Source organism: Eptatretus burgeri, chromosome 2, assembly GCF_056783735.1.
Source record: "Eptatretus burgeri isolate ZD-2024b chromosome 2, Ebu_testis_v1, whole genome shotgun sequence".
NCBI classification, from domain to species: Eukaryota; Metazoa; Chordata; class Myxini; order Myxiniformes; family Myxinidae; genus Eptatretus; species Eptatretus burgeri.
In genome coordinates this window covers 83173799-83191729 of record NC_140962.1, presented here as the reverse complement: position 1 = coordinate 83191729, position 17931 = coordinate 83173799, and the positions used below count along the sequence as shown (strand labels likewise).

The following is a 17931-nucleotide window of genomic DNA, read 5'->3' as shown; positions in this document are numbered from 1 at the left end:
TACCATTTTTAAGCCTGTTTCATGGTCGGGTTGTCGACGACGAAACAGTCTCCCCCACCAGGTTTCTTGGTGAGGAGGGTCTGACATGGACACCCAGCAAGATTAAAAACAAAACCTGTCAAAGGGAGGAGGAGATCTTTGTGGGCCAACGCCCATCCATTTCTCGTTCTTGGCTATCTGCGGACATCCTCCTGCAGTTGGGTTATCGCTCTCTAGGACGTCAGTGGCAGGATTTGCACTCTGGCCACCGTAAAGACCTTAACTCCGCAAAACGCATAACGCGAAGAAAACTGAACCTACTCCGTGGGAGTACCTCCTGTGCTACTGCCCTTCGCAGGGCACCTCGTCGGATGAGGGTTGGGGCAAAGCCTTCGGGACCCCCACTGTTTGATGGCAGAAGGAAAACAATAGGGTAACATTCCTGGGACACATTTGCGGTAGCGTGTCGGGGTGCTGCTGAAGTTTCATCTACCAGATGGCGGTCTCCTCAGGTTAACCTGAAGCGGTACCTTAGGGTGGATGCCTGGAATGTCCAATCCCAAGGAAGGATGATCACCTGTCTCTTGTCATATGAGCTCCAGTGTTTGGACATCGGTATTGCAGCACTAAGGTTCGGATACTGGATAGTCGTTGCCATAGCTGTGTCAAATAAGTTGACTCGCATGATACTTGAAGTAACTAGTGAACAAGCGTATTATGAGACAAAGGATTTGTCACACCGTGGGAGTCATTTCTCTGGTCTCTATGTATGCTCCAAACTGAGGTGAGTGATCTTGCAGTGAAGAAGGTGTTGAATGCCATGTTTGAGTTTGGTTGGTTGGTGTCCAGGTGTGATACTCTTCTAGTCTTGGGGGATTTAAATGTGCCGACTGTCGCTTTATAGGAATGGTTAGGAGACGCGTGTTGGTCCCCATGGGTCTGGAACTGTGAACCAGAATAGAGTAGCTGGTTCATGATTTTGGCACTCACCGGCTCATCGCTGGACTTGGTATTCCAATGCTGGTGGTGTGGCAAGAGATTGACCATTTGCTCATTAAAGGTCGCTGGAGGATGATCCCAAACTGCAGGGTCTACCGGAGTGCTCAGTTCCTCAATGTCGACCACAGGCTTGTTGTAGCAACTCTGAAGTTACAGCTCAAATCCAGGAGAATGGTACCATCCCAGCCGAGGCCAGATGCTAGCAAGCTCAAGGATGAGAGTGCAGCTGAGTAGTCGAACAGGCTAAGTGAGGATTTGGGGGGGGTCTGGGTATTTCAGGAGTTCCTGAAGTTGTAGAGTACCTTCAAGATGACCATCCTTGATGTTGCTGGTGGATGTCTTGGAATCCACCCTCAGGTGAAGAACTTTGTCTCTGAAGGGACACTGGACACCATTGACAAGAGTAGCAGCGCCAGGCTTCATGGCAGATGTGAGCTGTTCAGGGAGTTGAGGCATAAAACTGTATGTGTGCTGATGGCAGACAAGTAGACCTATGTGTGAGGAATCTGAAAAGGTGCAGCATCACTTGTCAAGTTATTCTCGTCCTGCTTGCAGGTGAATTCGCGCATTGCGTTCCTCCAAGCCCCTCCCTCGGTGCACTGCATTTAGAGCGGAGGGTGGTGGGCTCTTGACAGTGGAGGCCCGCTGGGCCGTTTACTTTGAGCAGCTGTACCAGGCTAACCTACCAGCTGTTGAGTTGAATGTCAGGGGTGTTACTATCCCTATTGCTGACCCTCCAATCAACTGTGAACCACCTTTCTTTGTGGAAACAGACTGTGGTGAACCGGTTGAAATGGGGTAAAGCTCCTGGAATCTCTGGCATCCATGCTGAACTTCTCAACGCTGGTGGAAATGCTGTACTCATGTTGCATGCAGTTCTGTGCTCTGCCTGGGACACAGGCATCATCGCAACTGACTGGAAGAGGGGCCTTGTTGTCCCTTTTCTGGAAAGGGAAGGGTGATCGCCAGGACTGCAACGACCGCTGAGGGGTGACGCTGCTCTGAGTGCCGGGCAAGGACTTTGCTCGGATAATTCTTGATAGGGTTCGCCACCATCTGTTTGAGCACCAGGGTCCATAGCAGTCATGCTTTACAACAAATATGTCAACGATTGACCGTATCCTTGCTCTTCGGGTCCTCACCGAACGCAGACGCCAGTTTCAACAGGGGCTTCTTGCAGCGCATGTTGATCTCTGCAAAGTGTTTTAATCAGTAAATCCGAGATGCCCTCCGGAGGATTCTTGGTCTTTTTTTTTGAGGTGCCACCAAAACTGATCAATCTGATGTCTGAAATCTACTCTGGTACTGAGAGTGTTGTGAGGTGTGGTGGTTCCAACTCTGACTTCTTTATATTTGTCAGGGGTGTGTATTGCCCCTCACACTTTTCAGCGCTTGTATGGACTGGATTCTGGGAATAATGTCGCAGAGGTAAATCTGCAGCGCATCGTTTGGGAATGTCAAGATCTGTGATCTTTATGATGCAGCCATCTTTGTGGAGACGCTGGATGTCCTTTTGGGGGCCCTCGAGGTGCTGAATGCTGGGATTACAGGTTTCCTGATTCAAAACTAAGATCTGGGCTTTCAATGACATCTTTTGATGCTGCTATCATGTCTGTTCCTGTTTGTGACATGGATGTTGAGGTCACAGGTAGATTCCTTTACCTTGACAGTGATATTTATGTCACCGCATGTTGAGCCAGAGGTGTCATTTATCAAACGTCCAGAGTTTTGTTCACACATTATTTGATACTCCGGGTGATATTTATGTCCGGGCAGTGTTTATAGTATAGTGCGGTAGAAAATTTATTTTGGACATTATTATCTTGTTTCCATATCCACTGTTCTTTGAATAATCATTTTGATAAGACAGTATGAATGTTAATGCTCAACTACACGTCTCCCTTCACCTCATCTCACTTCACGTCGTGCTTACCTTCTCCTAAACCCGTTCTCCCCCTTCCCCCTCCATCCCCAAACGACTCTGGATGTTTATTTGCAATTAGGTCTAGAATCTTTTCACCTGACCCAAATTTCAACATTTCTCACTTATTGAACTTGACAGCAGTTCCTACTGCTGAAAAAGTGTTCCTTTGTCCAATTCTCACACTGTTTGATACTCTGGACTGTTCCGTACGACCCGGCCAGCCGTTCCTTATCAACCGTTCAATTGGAATGCTTGCTTGAGTTCTTAATTGTGGTTCGCAGAATTTATTCCAAAGTGCTGTTCTCAATTCCAACCATGGAATTGAAAAGAATCCAGTAATGAACTGGAATTGACGTTTATTCCGAGTAATTCCTACTTCATAGGAAGAAGCCTTTTTATTTTTATTATCCCACCCCCCCCCCCCCTCCTGGAGGGAGGGAGTGGGATATTGTAATCCGGTTTGTTTGTCTGTTAGCAACTTTACGGCAAAATGGCTTTAGCAAACGCTATCAAATTTAATCTACAGACAGGTGGGCAATGAACCTTGGACGACCCCATTAACTTTTGGGTCCATTTGGATCCAAGGTCACAAAGATCAAAATCGTTTTTCGCTCACAACTTCATCAAAAATGATCTGATTTAATTCAAACTAAGCTTATAGTGAACCTTATTCTATTTGTCACTTATAATCCTACCCATTCCTTTGTGAAGATCGGTAGGGTCCGAAGTTTTGGGGGTCATGGCCATCGGTCAAAATTACAAATTTTCCATTAACACTAAAACATGGTTACGAAAATACAACTTTACGGGGAAACGGCTGGCTCAAACACTGTCAAATTGTATCCACAGGTGGGTAATGAACCTTGGACGACCCCATTAACTTTTGGGTCCAATTATATCAAAGGTCATGAAAAGGTCAAAATCGCTTTTCGCTCATAACTTCGTCAAAAATGGTTTAATTGACTTCAAACTAAGACTAAAATATTCCTTATCAACATTCACGTTAAGGATGTATCAAATTTAAATTTGATCCCCAAAATAACTTTATGCCTTAAATGGACGGGATTTGTTGTGCCTGGCACCGCTTGTTTTTCATGTTTTTTCATCCCTGTTGGGCATATTCTGGTTAAACATTGCCTTGTAATGTACTGTATTCCTTAAAGGAAAACTACCCCTGGAGCATTCCGTTTACAACATAGCAGCAAAAGCTAATCGCTTGTAAACCAAACGCACCCCAGGGGCATGTTCCTTTAAAATGAATAGCAAGGCATTTGGAGTTGGCAGGTAAAGCGTGCTTGTTGCTTCACTGATATTGGGTAGGCAATACATCTACTGATGGTTTCACATGTCGTTCAAAATGTCCAGAAGTGCAGTTTGGAACTATTCCGGGAAGGTTAAAGAACACAGTCCAAAAGTTGTATGCTCACTTTTCTATAGACATTACTCATCACTGTCATATGTCCAATATGCGAAAACATTTGAAAACCAAGCACCAAAGAGTTCCGATTAGTGAATGTGGATTCAAAGAAACCAAAGTCTGCAACAGCAACAAGTTCACTTTCGCAATCAATGATTGAAATCACTTTCACTCTGGTAATGCCCCAGTATGCTGGCTTCCCTTCCCTTCCCTTCCATTCCCCACCCCTCTTGCTGCCTTCGTTGCCATTCCCCACCCCTCTTGCTGCCTTCGTTGCCATTCCCCACCCCTCTTGCTGCCTTCGTTGCCATTCCCCACCCCTCTTGCTGCCTTCGTTGCCATTCCCCACCCCTCTTGCTGCCTTCGTTGCCATTCCCCACCCCTCTTGCTGCCTTCGTTGCCATTCCCCACCCCTCTTGCTGCCTTCGTTGCCATTCCCCACCCCTCTTGCTGCCTTCGTTGCCATCCCCCACCCCTCTGGCTGCCTTCGTTGCCATTCCCCCCCCCTCTTGCTGCCTTCGTTGCCCGTCCCCACCCCTCTTGCTGCCTTCGTTGCCATTCCCCACCCCTCTTGCTGCCTTCGTTGCCATTCCCCACCCCTCTTGCTGCCTTCGTTGCCATTACCCACCCCTCTTGCTGCCTTCGTTGCCATTCCCCACCCCCTCCTGCTGCCTTCGTTGCCATTCCCCACCCCCTCTTGCTGCCTTCGTTGCCATTCCCCACCCCCTCTTGCTGCCTTCGTTGCCATTCCCCACCCCTCTTGCTGCCTTCGTTGCCATTCCCCACCCCCTCTTGCTGCCTTCGTTGCCATTCCCCACCCCCTCTTGCTGCCTTCGTTGGCATTCCCCACCCCCTCTTGCTGCCTTCGTTGCCCTTCCCCACCCCCTCTTGCTGCCTGCCTTGCCATTCCCCACCCCCTCTTGCTGCCTTCGTTGCCATTCCCCACCCCCTCTTGCTGCCTTCGTTGCCATTCCCCACCCCCTCTTGCTGCCTTCGTTGCCATTCCCCACCCCCTCTTGCTGCCTTCGTTGCCATTCCCCACCCCCTCTTGCTGCCTTCGTTGCCATTCCCCACCCCCTCTTGCTGCCTTCGTTGCCATTCCCCACCCCCTCTTGCTGCCTTCGTTGCCATTCCCCACCCCCTCTTGCTGCCTTCGTTGCCATTCCCCACCCCCTCTTGCTGCCTTCGTTGCCATTCCCCACCCCCTCTTGCTGCCTTCGTTGCCATTCCCCACCCCCTCTTGCTGCCTTCGTTGCCATTCCCCACCCCTCTTGCTGCCTTCGTTGCCATTCCCCACCCCCTCTTGCTGCCTTCGTTGCCATTCCCCACCCCCTCTTGCTGCCTTCGTTGCCATTCCCCACCCCCTCTTGCTGCCTTCGTTGCCATTCCCCACCCCCTCTTGCTGCCTTCGTTGCCATTCCCCACCCCTCTTGCTGCCTTCGTTGCCATTCCCCACCCCCTCTTGCTGCCTTCGTTGCCATTCCCCACCCCCTCTTGCTGCCTTCGTTGCCATTCCCCACCCCCTCTTGCTGCCTTCGTTGCCATTCCCCACCCCTCTTGCTGCCTTCGTTGCCATTCCCCACCCCCTCTTGCTGCCTTCGTTGCCATTCCCCACCCCCTCTTGCTGCCTTCGTTGCCATTCCCCACCCCCTCTTGCTGCCTTCTCTTGCCATTCCCCACCCCTCTTGCTGCCTTCTCTTGCCATTCCCCACCCCTCTTGCTGCCTTCTCTTGCCATTCCCCACCCCTCTTGCTGCCTTCTGTTGCCATTCCCCACACCTCTTGCTGCCTTCTCTTCCATTCCCCACCCCTCATGCTGCCCTCCCTTCCTTTCTCTTCCACACCCGTCACGCTGCTTCTCTATTACATTTACTGAATGCATCACGTGCTTGGAGGCTATCCCATTATCAGGTACACAAATATGCCTGAAATACGATGGTACTTCCAGGAAATATTGCTTGCTTAACGTGGCTAATGTACTTTCAGCATGGCAGTTTGCTGATAAATGATGAATACAAGTAATATTACAAATAACGGTAAAGTTTGAGACCCTCCTGCCCCCTTCTCCCCCAAAGATGAAGGGCCCCAGGCCTGTGCTTCTTGGGCACCATCGTTAATCCGGGTGTGACATGCAGGGACCCCAAAAGTGCACAGAAAATTTGGTGGGGCTGGCCTCAAAACTGAGGGAGTCGTGCTGTGTATAATAATTGTACCTTTAATGATGACTGAAATTGCAATGACTGAACCAGTGAATGTTTCCACGTGCGATAAATGGTGAAACTGCTCATGCTGAACCCGTGAATAATTTACAAGTGGAGAGAGGACAGCTTCATATGGGTGGAAACTCAGTCGTTGTGTTGAGATATTCCAACCCCAGAAAATGTTTCCACGGATGATGAATGCAGTTTACATGCTGCGAGAGAGCAGCTTCGTAGGGGTGGAAAATCAAAACCATAATTGTATTGAGAAATTTATGAAATCTCCCACCCACCTTCGGACCCCCACTGGGACCCCAAAATGTTCCACAGGAAGTTTGACGGGTTTTGCCCCAAAACTGAGGGAGTAGATGGCTAGTTCTTGAACCAAAATCTAATTGGCTGGTTCTTGTCACCCACCAAGTTTTGTCATAATCCATCTCCAACTTTTTTGAAATATCATGCTTTTGGTCCCATCTTTCAATGGTGATCAAATAAAAGAATAACCAATATTTTAATGATTATTTATTACATTTTTTTTTTTTTTAATTAATATTTTTAATCATTTCTGGATCTTAAAAATCAAGTCGATTTGTCCTTGTCACGCACCTATCCTGTCCAAATCTCGTCCCATTCCATCCATAACATTTGTTAAATATCCTGCTCACAGACAAACAAATCTACTCGAATGGCACTCGTTAGAGCTCTGCCAGGCTGAATTTCCTTAAGTTAAATTTCCGTGGGTATCCGATAGTCATTACTGTATAGATTTTTAATGAATGCTACTTTGTTGAGGATTAATTTGTAGATTGAACATTCTTGAATAAATCGACAGTTCATGAGAAACTCAATCATCACCCCCTCACCCCTCCCTTTCAAATCTCCCCCCTTCACATACACAAAGCTGACTCCTCCCCCCCACTCCTTCTTCCAGCTGATTCCTCCACCTCCTCCAATCTCCCATTTCCCTTTGCCCCCTCTCTTTTCTCCCCACTGCTACTCATTCCTTCATCACCGAGCCCTTTTTCCTCCTCCCCATCCGACCCTCTCCCCTCGCTCTTCTGCAATCCATCAATGACTGTCAACAACTCGCTTCCTCCACCTCTCACTACCCCTCCCTCCCCTTTCCTCTTCCTTAACAGTGTGGACCTCAAACATCTGGGACCTTCGCTCTAACCTGACTGATCTCTCCATACAGGTTGCCACTGACAAACCAGACATAATCTGCTTCACAGAAACTTGACTCATTCGTTTCTCTCCTTGGTTAGGCTCTCTTCCAGTATGATGGACCTCAACCTCTTCCTCATGGCGAAGTTGCTCTCTATCAAAAACTCGATTCCTCCATGCACTGCTCTCACTCCTCCACACCCTCAGGAATACCTCTGGCTCCGGCTTACCCTCAGCTCCCACCTCTTGTTTATCTGTGTTGTACCGTCCACCAAACGGTGATGACTCCATTTACATCTCGCTCGCCAAAAACATGGACCAACTTCTATTCTATCCTCTTATCCAAACTATCTCTTCCTCATATGTGGTGACTTCAATTGCCATCATGCCAGTTGGCTCATCTTGTACTTCAGCCTCGTTGCTGGAAATTTCAATAACATTGAGAGATTTATATTACACTGAAACCAGTGGACAGATGTTTTGATGGTCCCCCAGCCCATTGACACCATTGAGCTCCAGATTTTCAGTGTTCTGATTTGTCGAGGAAAGGCTTTAAAGAAGAGGAGGCCAGCTTTGTGAAATGGGTGACCCATGAGAGATCATGACTGATTTTAAGGCTTTGAAGTTCATTCAGAATATCTCTTGGTGACTGGTACAAATAGATGGCTGGGATTGTTTGGTCTAGAGTTCTGTTCTTCATTTCATGGCCTGCAAGCCACAGGTGGCCCACACTTATTGTGGTGCCATTTCATGCTTTCAACTGGTTATGAACAAGGTGCATCGCCACTGCTACCAAGTATGTGGGCGCCACTGATGCAATGCCACTATTACCAGTTCCATCCGTCCATTGGGACCATACCTTGTGCAGAGCGTTGGTGCTGCCTAAGCAGTCTCCTTGGCTATTGGGCACAATCCTGGACAGGTCGCCACTCTGACACAGGATACCAGCAAGCTGGCACTCGTTTTGCTGACCTCGGAAGGAAGACAGGCAGTCAACCCCACCTGGTGTTAATTCAGCGGCCGACTGGGCTCGAACTCAGGACCCTAAGATCCCAAGCCCACAACCCTAACCATTGATCCAACATCAGGCTTTCCTATTGAAATAAAATATCGATTTTTTTTCAAGGTTGTAGAAAAAAAATTTTTTGAAGTTTGCCCTGTTGTTACAGTGTCTTTTACACCACCTTATTTAACACGTTACATAAGTTATTCGTGCCTGTTGTTTGTGTCCTTTATAACATCCTTGCCCTGCAGAAACTTGGGGGTGGGGGGGGACAAAGAGCGGAGGGTGTCAGGCCAGAAAAGAGACGGTAGAAGACAGATCTCTGACCTGTCTGCAATGATTAAGTGATACTCATCTTGAAGGCCTTGGTTTCCACGGCATCAAGCTGAGCAAGATAAGGCAGAGAGCCAGCCCAGAGGAGAAATCTGCATTCAATCAAGCTGTGGATGAAGGCCTTGTAGCTGGTGAGGCGTTCAGGTGTGCCAACTATGAACTTTGTATGACTGAGGATGCCCAGTTGGCAGCTGGCCTTGGAGGCCAACTTTGATACAATTTTTCCCAAGAAAGATCATGGCTGGTAGTGAGACCCAGGAGTCCTTTTGGAGAAAGATTGAGTGAGACTTGTCAGGATTGAAAGACGTATTCCAAGTGTTTGACCAGATTGTGATTATTTTTTTTTCTCCCCCTCAAGATCTGAAGGATGAGTGATGTCACAGCAGAAGGTGGAGTCATCAGCAAATAGGTAAAGAGGATGTTCCAGAGAGTCAGAGATCATTGATGAAGGTTGGGAAAAGAACGGCCCAGAACACTGCCTTAGGGCACACCAGCTTTGACAGGGAGGAGATTAAATGATTCCGTTGAGTGTCACACGTTGGCTACGAGAGTAGAGGAAGTCCGTAAGCTATGTGTGGAGTTGACCTTGGATGCCATGGGCACAGACTTTGGAGAGTAAGGCAGGATGCCACACTATCAAAAGCACGTGATATGTCCAGAGAGACTATCCTGATCTTATGTCCATTGTTGGGAGAGTAGAAGCAGCATGTCCAAGGTGGTGTGACCTGGTTTGAAACCAAGTTGGTGGTCTGAGATGAGGTTGTTGGAGAAGAGGAAGGATTTCATATCATCTTGCTAATGATTGGAAGTAAGCTGATTGGTCTGTCGTTAAAGGGATCTTTCGGAGAGAGATGGAGTGAACTTTGTACGACGTGATGTCTGACATCTTGGCTCTCATAAGAGTCTCGACAAGGTATACAAAAAATAATCTCTTTTTGCACCTTTTTATGGAGTGCAGTGATGTTGGCTGATTTCCAAGCAGATGGAAGATGACCGAGCACAAATGACAGTGTGTAAAGGACAGAGAGAATGTGAAAAAGCAGCAGAGCAGGTTTTTGGCACATGTGATCTGATGCTGTCTGGTCCAGTAATCCAGGAGCCTAGAAGGTTTATTCAAGTGAAAAACGCCGGAACGTTTGACCTGGCACGACTCCAGGAGACAACTTTCAGGGTGAACTCAACATTTTCAAGAACTAGTTGGCATTGTAATATTTCACCATAAAAACGTGGGTACAGACACCTTATTTCATTTGTGATATTATCATGCAGTGTTTTTCAGATATTAATGAAAATGGGTTTTTTTCCGCAATGGCGTTGCAAACTCAGTGAGTGAACTATACATTTTCTAGCAATAATGTGGGTGTCAGTGTAATGATTGTCCATGAAAACATAGGTGTAGACACCTTGTTTGTTATATTATCATGCATGTTTTTCCAGATATTGAGCAAAATAGGTTTTTCGGTGATGGCGCCACTAATTGAGTGATTTCGGGGGGGGGGGGGGAAGCCACGGGTCAGACCCGGCAGCAATGCATTTTTGTGATGTCGGTGGATGACCCCATCAGCCCACGAGGTCAAACGTTCCGGCGCTTTTCACTTGAATAAACCTTCTGGGCTCCCAGACTCCTGGACTACAGTAGCAGGATCAGAGTTGAGAGTTGCAATATCCTTCTCTACCTTCTTGTGAGCATTTGGGTACAACAGGGAAGGATGTGTACTGAGACTGAGTTGGGGACAAGTTTTGGAAGCAAAGATAATTGAGGCATTCATCCTTATGAGTGGAGTCGGCAGTGGTGCCATTTGAAAGGAGGGAAGGGATTGAGGGGGAGCAGACTCTAGAGACAGATGGAACAAGGCATCACCAGGTTTTAGAGGATGGAGACAAGTTTGAAAGGTCATTCTTGAGGTTGGACAGATGTTGTTTTCGGGCTCTCCTGAGCGGACTTGCACTTGTGGTCTTTTTTTTTTGGAATGCACTGAGATTGCCTTCAGACAGAATTGCCTTCCAGGAAGAAAAGGCAAGTTGTTTCAGAGCAACTGCCTTCCCACATGATTCAGTGTACAATGTGTGGTGAGAAGGAAAGGTTAATTGTAGGCAACATGGCATGAATATGTGCATTTGAGAGAGCAGGTTTCTGTTGAAGAATTCCCAGGCTGGGTTAACAGCAGGAGCAGTATATATGGGAGACAGTCCTAAAGAGAGAATGCTTGCAGTCCCTGCCAATCTGCTTGAGTGAAATGCTAGACTCACTGGCATTGAAGCAGCCTTGTGAAAAGCCAGAACATGTTGACTTTCATAAGCCTATGATTAGATGAACCAATTGGAGCACAGGAAGAGCAAGAGCCATTTGTGGAAAAGCTGGTCATTGCCAAGTCCAGAAAGGAGGATTTGCCATTGGAAGAAATCAGAGTTGGAAAGTTTACAGAAAGTCAGTCCCATGGAGTCACAAAAGTCCTTTGCTGAAGTCCCATGGCTGTTGAGTCAGGTATCAACACCCAGCCAAATTGCATGTTGACAATTGAAATTGCCATGTACGAGGAAAAGAGTGAGTTTGGATGAGTAGTTAAAAGTTTGTCCATGTCAGAGAGAAAGATTTAGATGGAGGAGTCACTGTTTGGAGGATGGTACAACACAGCTGAACACAAGGTGGGAGTGGAGGGGAATTTGCAGCCAGAGGTACTCCTGGGGGTTGGGAGGTGCAAGAGCAGTGGGAAAGCACTTCACAAATCTAGGATTTATGGCAATTGCCAGACGGAAGCCACGCCTGTGAAAAAGACACATGACGGCACACCTGGAGTTTGCAAAAATGGCACTCGAAAGACTGCAAACATGAGGCAAAAGATTATGTGGTTTGATGAGCCACAAATTGAACCCTTTCACCTGAATGTAACGTGCTACATCTGGCGGGAACCAACCACAGATCACCACCCATGTAACACCATCCCGACCACAAAGCATGGTGGTGGCAGCATCATGCTCTGGGGATGCTTTGCAGCAACAGGGACTGGGAGACATGTAAGGATAAAGGGAACACTGAATAGAACGAAATAAAGCAAATCCTTGATAACCTGCTTCAGAGTGCAAAAGACCTTAGACTGTGGCAAAGATGTACATTCCAACAGGACATTGACCCCAAGCAGACAGCCAAAGCAACACTGGAATGGCTTCAGAACAAGAACGTGAAAGCCATTGAGTGGCCTATCCAAAAGCCCAGACTTCTATCCTTTGATAGATAATCTCTGGAAAGACTTGAAGATTGCTGTTCACTGATGGTCCCCACCCAAGTTGACAGAGCTTGAGCAAATCTGCAAGGAAGAATGGGAGAAAAATCCCCAAATCCAGATGTAGAAAGCTGATATCCATATCCAAGAAGGCTCGAAGCTCTAATAGCTACCAAAGGCGCTTCGACAAAGTGTTGACTCTGAGCTGAATCCTGATTGACTCAATACAGTTCAGCTTTTCATTTTTAAGTCATTTTGTAAAAAAATTCGAAACATGTTTTCGCTTTGTCATTGTGGGGTATTTTATGTAGATCGGTAACAAAAACATTAACTTTAATCCATTTTAAATTCACGCTTTAACACAACAAAATGTGACTAGTCGAGGGGTGAGTACTTTCTGAAGGCACTGCATGAAAGAGGTATAAGGGTTGAAATGCATTCTTTAAATTATTTTTATTTTATTTTTTAAGAGGCGTTTATATATATATATATATATATATATATATATATATATATATATATATATATATATATATATATATATATATATATATATATATATATATTTATTATTATTATTATTATTTTTTTTTTTTTTTTTTTTTTTTTTTTTTTTTTTATGCAGGTTTAGTTTGGAGAATGGAATGGGGGTGAGGAGAGGGATATAGAACGAAGAGCAGAAGAAAATTCAATAGAAATGAGAATAGTTGTGGAGTGAAATATGTAGATGTATAATGTATATACAGTATTGAAAATATATAGAGATATTTATAAAATAGGGTATATTGAAAATGAATTTTAAAAACTTCAGTGGTATTTTCCGATTGAATTTTAGGCAATTTATCACCAAATGTATTGACTTTTGGGGTTTTTTAAGACTTGTAAAATATGAAATACAGTGTGTATGTATATGTATATGTATGTATGTATATATATATATATATATATATATATATATATATATATATATATTTATATATATATATTTGACTTTTATGGTGTTTTGAGCCCCTGCACTGCGATTTCTTTCACAAACCCAAGGCTTAACCAAAGAACCAATGTTTTACGAGGGACACTTTTTGTTTTTTGCTGCACCTGCAGTTCGTGGTGTTTGAGCTGTCTGGACAACGTGCTAACCAGAAAGCAGCCATGGCTGGTCGTGGAAATGCTCTTAATGGTGCAACAGGAGCTTCGGGAACTAAGATCCTGCAATTCAAGCTGGTTCTTTTGGGGGAATCTGCCGTAGGAAAGTCTAGCCTTGTCCTACGCTTCGTCAAGGGCCAGTTCTACGAGTTCCAAGAAAGCACAATTGGTGGTGAGTGTGACAACAAACGTATATATTTAACACTCATATACACACACTCCATGATTTACAACTGAAAGTTGTTCGCTCCCATGCAGCTATCAAACTCGGTTAGACTTTACCCCAGGAATTACAAGTCAAATAATCTCTTCATTATGACTGCCAATTTCCTGCACAGTAGGCAGGCTTCCTGTTGACCAGATATCCTGGCTGTGGTTGAATCTCCTCACTTTCTTATAAAAGGGGGAAGAGGGGAGGGGAAAGAAAACAAAAGCACAAACAATGATAAAAAGACATTTGTAAAAATTAATAATCATTCTATCATTACTTCCAAGTTTTTATTGTGGGGGATGGCTAGTTTGTGGGCTTCCCCAAAAACCCAAAAAAAGAAAAGTAATCAGTGGTAAGCTATATTCTTGAGAGTTGGGGAGAGAATAAGAGCAGGTTGGAAGTGCTGAAGTGATGAGAGAAATGCAGATGAAATGTGTTGGGAGGAGGAGGGGAAGTCGTCAAATTCCATCCTTTTTCTCACATAATATATAGATACTCCACAATTGGTTGCATACCCAGGCACAATGATGGTGCAATGAGCAGATATGGGGGGAAAAGATCAATAAACTTACAAAGAACGAGATTGGTTTAGATATAGAGCGTGAACTTTGAGTAGAAATTCGTCCTGCAGGTCTTCGTACAACTTTCATTTAAAAAAAAAAAAAAAAAACATTGTATCCATCCTTTCATCAATACCTATGCAGATCCGATTGTATGGTACATGACAAGCAGCATAATCAACACTATGTGCATCACTTGAAAGAAAGAAAGAAAAAAACGTGTGTGTGTGTGTGTCATAAAAGCAAGCATAATAAAGTTTGTGGAAATTTCAATAAAAAATAATTAAAGCTCAAATAAACACTTGTGGTGTTTCACCCTTTTGGAGTTAAAATCGGTGCTATAATGGTGTTAATCTGTTAAATGTTTTAATAATAATAAAGTACTCGTTTCTAAAAACTTATTTATGTATTTATATTTTGCTGGCATTGCAATAATTGCAACAGGAAGCCTTGTGAGATATGAGGGTTGATTGGGTTGCTTTGCTCTTTAAACACATTTGATATGGTCTCGAATTCTTATGGGTATTGTCAGAGGGACAAACATTTCCTCACCAGTGCAAAATACCATACATGAAGGTGCTATAATTTCAGTCAAGTGCAAGAATGAATTTGCTCTGATTTTTATCTTTGTTGCGTTTGCATTTCAGCGGCCTTTTTGACGCAGACCTTGTGCTTGGATGCTACTACAGTGAAGTTTGAGATTTGGGACACTGCAGGTCAGGAGAGGTATCATAGCTTGGCACCAATGTATTATCGTGGTGCCCAGGCAGCCATTGTGGTGTATGACATCACAAACCAGGTGAGGAGGAAATGAGTATTGAGGTTGCGTGTTTGGAGTGACTGTTTGGATACATTGGTATGGATTATTTTTGAGTTGTAAATGGAAAAAAAATTTTTTTTTTTTTTTTTTTTCAGAATAGTTTATGGAAGGTTAATTATTTGATTTATTATCCTATCTAGGGTATGTTGATAACAGCAGATCTAGGCTCGGGTCCTTTAGTCTGTGGTGGCCACGATAAGCTATTTGTACGAGTTACCACAGCGTTTGTCCAAGGAGGAAAAACCTCATGAGCAGGGATATTATTAGTTTTAATATTTTGTATTCACATTAATATTATGCTATTATCATTTTTGTTATTACCAGAGGCGAGGGTATTGCATTTGGGTCCATTTCTTTGTGTCTGTCTTTGTCCACACAGTGAGTAGATTTATTAATTAGAATACACTTTAAGATCCCTAATACATTGTAGAACCTTAAGACCCTGTTGCACCATTACACCGTTAGAACGATTGGAACCCTCAGACCCACAAATTCCCGTTTGACCTTTTAGAACCATAAGACCCTATATACCCTGTTACTCTTTGGAAGCCTTAAGACCCCTTAGACTCTTTCTACCATTTTTGATGTTTTAAGACTCTTAGCATCCTTTACAGTTCCAACTGTTTATACATTAAATTACACACTTTTGACCCTTTCGACCAATTTTGACCTTTACAACGAGACCATTGAGACCTTTCATGTAGTACATCTTTACATTTATTTGCCACACAAAATAATCCACACAAAACAAGTCCTGGCAAGGGTCTGCAATCTCAAATTGCTTTTTCGAGTTACCTCCGCCACCAAAGGAGGGCTGGAGTTCTTTTTATGTCTGCTGTGAGCAGAATATCTCAAAGTTGTCGATGGATTCAGACTAAATTTGGTGGGCAGTTTGGGTATGTAATAATGCTGAAATGATTCGATTTTGGTGAGGATCCGGAGACAAGAATTTCTAAAGTAATTCTTCACAATTTATAGATACGACCAAACACTATGTATAGCGTAATATCTCAAGGTTGTGGATAGATTCAGACAAAACATTGTGGACACGAGTATGTGACAAAAAATAAAAACTATGGATTTGATTTTGGTGAGGATCTGGATACGAGAATGTTTTAATTTTTCAAGTGATTCTTCACTATTGAGATGGGGCCAAAACAATATTTAGCACAATATCTCAAAAAGTTGTGGATGAGTTGGTTAGGTGACGAGAACAAGCCGATTAGATTTTGGTTGAGGTCAAAATCCAGATCCGGCTTGTCAGTGGGATACAAATAGTGGTGTTCAGCCTGTCGAAGATATGCACTCTAAGTGCCGTTTGAGTTACCCTCGCCAGAGGAGAGGGTATTGCATTTGGGTCCATTTGTATGTCTTTGTCCACACACAACTTGAGTTCGGTTTTTCTATACAACCGCTTGTCAGATTGACACAATTTTCACCATCGGAGCGACTACTCGTGTAAAATGTTTCAATGATAATTATGACGTCATCGGTCATGTGGTTTGGCAGCCATGTTTGAAAAATAAAAGGAAAAACTTTGGACCTCTGTATCTCTGAAAAATGCATCAAAGAAAACAATTGAAACTTGGCACATGGCAAGTACTCCACATGGGGAATAAGTGTTTTTTTATTATTATTTTATTACTATAATTAGTTTTTTTTGTATGATGTCATCGGTACCTTTGTTGTAACCTCATGATGACATACATAGAATGCTATATCCGATCATTATGAAAATTTGAGGGTCATGGTGGGATAAATTGGTCGATAGAAAAAATTATTGACGTCATCGGTCATATGGTTCGGCAGCTGCATATATTTTTTTTGGGGGGGGGGGAATCTTCAGAAATCTTCTCAAACTGCTGAACAGATCATGACAACTTTTACAGCTATGACTGCCTATCCATGAGGAACAAAATGTTCCTACCTATGATGTCATAGGTCACATGGTTTGGCAGCCATATTGAATTTACCCTCAAACCTTTAAAAATCCTTTTCTCCAGAACAGCTTTACAGATAGAGTAGAAACATCACACATGTTCCCCAGGCCTTGGGGATACCAGGGTGTTCACAAATAGTTGTCACATGGTCTGGCAGCCATATTGGATTGACCGAAAATCTTAAAATTATTTCTTTAACCGCTTCATCAATCAACATGAAACTACACAATTATGATCTAGTATTGATGTGGAATGTATTGTTACGGATCTGGAAACCATATGCATTCAACATAAAGATGTCCCAAAAGTCAGTTATGTCGTTAAGTATGTGTGTAGTCAGATTCCCCTTCCTTTTGTTTAGTGGGAGAATCAAAGGCGTGCGTTGCGATTTCTTTTAGTTCGGTTATTACATCTAACAACCATCCCATCTGCATGACCCATCGGCCTATCACGATCCACCACCAACCAGCTGCCTTCTCGCACCCTGACGTGCCAAGGTAAGATCTCACGGTTCCGGTTTCTCGGCTCCCACAAACGTTATAAACTTTCACAACGACCTTTGCAACATTGATACTGTTGCTCGTCAAGTATGAACCCGGGTGGAAGAGTGACTGGGGTTTCCCAGCAGGAGCCAAGGCCCCGCTCCAGAAGGGTGGGCCGTAGGACCCTGTCCAATCAAAGGCGGACAGCGAGGTGTGTTTCACCAAGGGCCTCTCCCCGTTGACTGAGGTCAAAAAAAATCCCCTTGCACTCTCCGAGAGCAGAGTTTTGCTGTTACGAAGGGGTGGTAACAGTGGTTGTTACGAGGGTTGAGCAGAAGGTCATCGAGGTGGCGACCGTGTCTCTGCTGGCCCTCTACAAGGAAGCAAAAAGCGACCCCCTCCTCCTCCGTGGACCCCAGCCATTCACTACCCGAGCTCCGTCACGAACCTCGAGTCCCACACGTGCGACTGGGGACCAAACCAGCGACCATTGTCAGGTGCCGCAGCATGGAGTACCCATCAGAGCTCTGACCCCCAG

General features: G+C 44.6%; 1 protein-coding gene across 4 annotated transcripts in view; it reads left to right on the top strand.

Annotated features, from left to right (window-relative positions):
• LOC147032449 (ras-related protein Rab-5C-like) overlaps positions 1–17931 on the top strand; it is a 52203-nt gene that overhangs the window by 16057 nt on the left and 18215 nt on the right. For all 4 annotated transcript variants that reach the window (XM_085870095.1, XM_085870097.1, XM_085870094.1 and 1 more), the window contains exons 2-3: positions 13339–13552; positions 14799–14950. In XM_085870095.1, the coding sequence (XP_085726221.1) occupies positions 13387–13552; positions 14799–14950 (318 nt within the window). In that variant the 5' untranslated portion in view covers positions 13339–13386. The remainder of the gene's footprint in view (positions 1–13338; positions 13553–14798; positions 14951–17931) is intronic.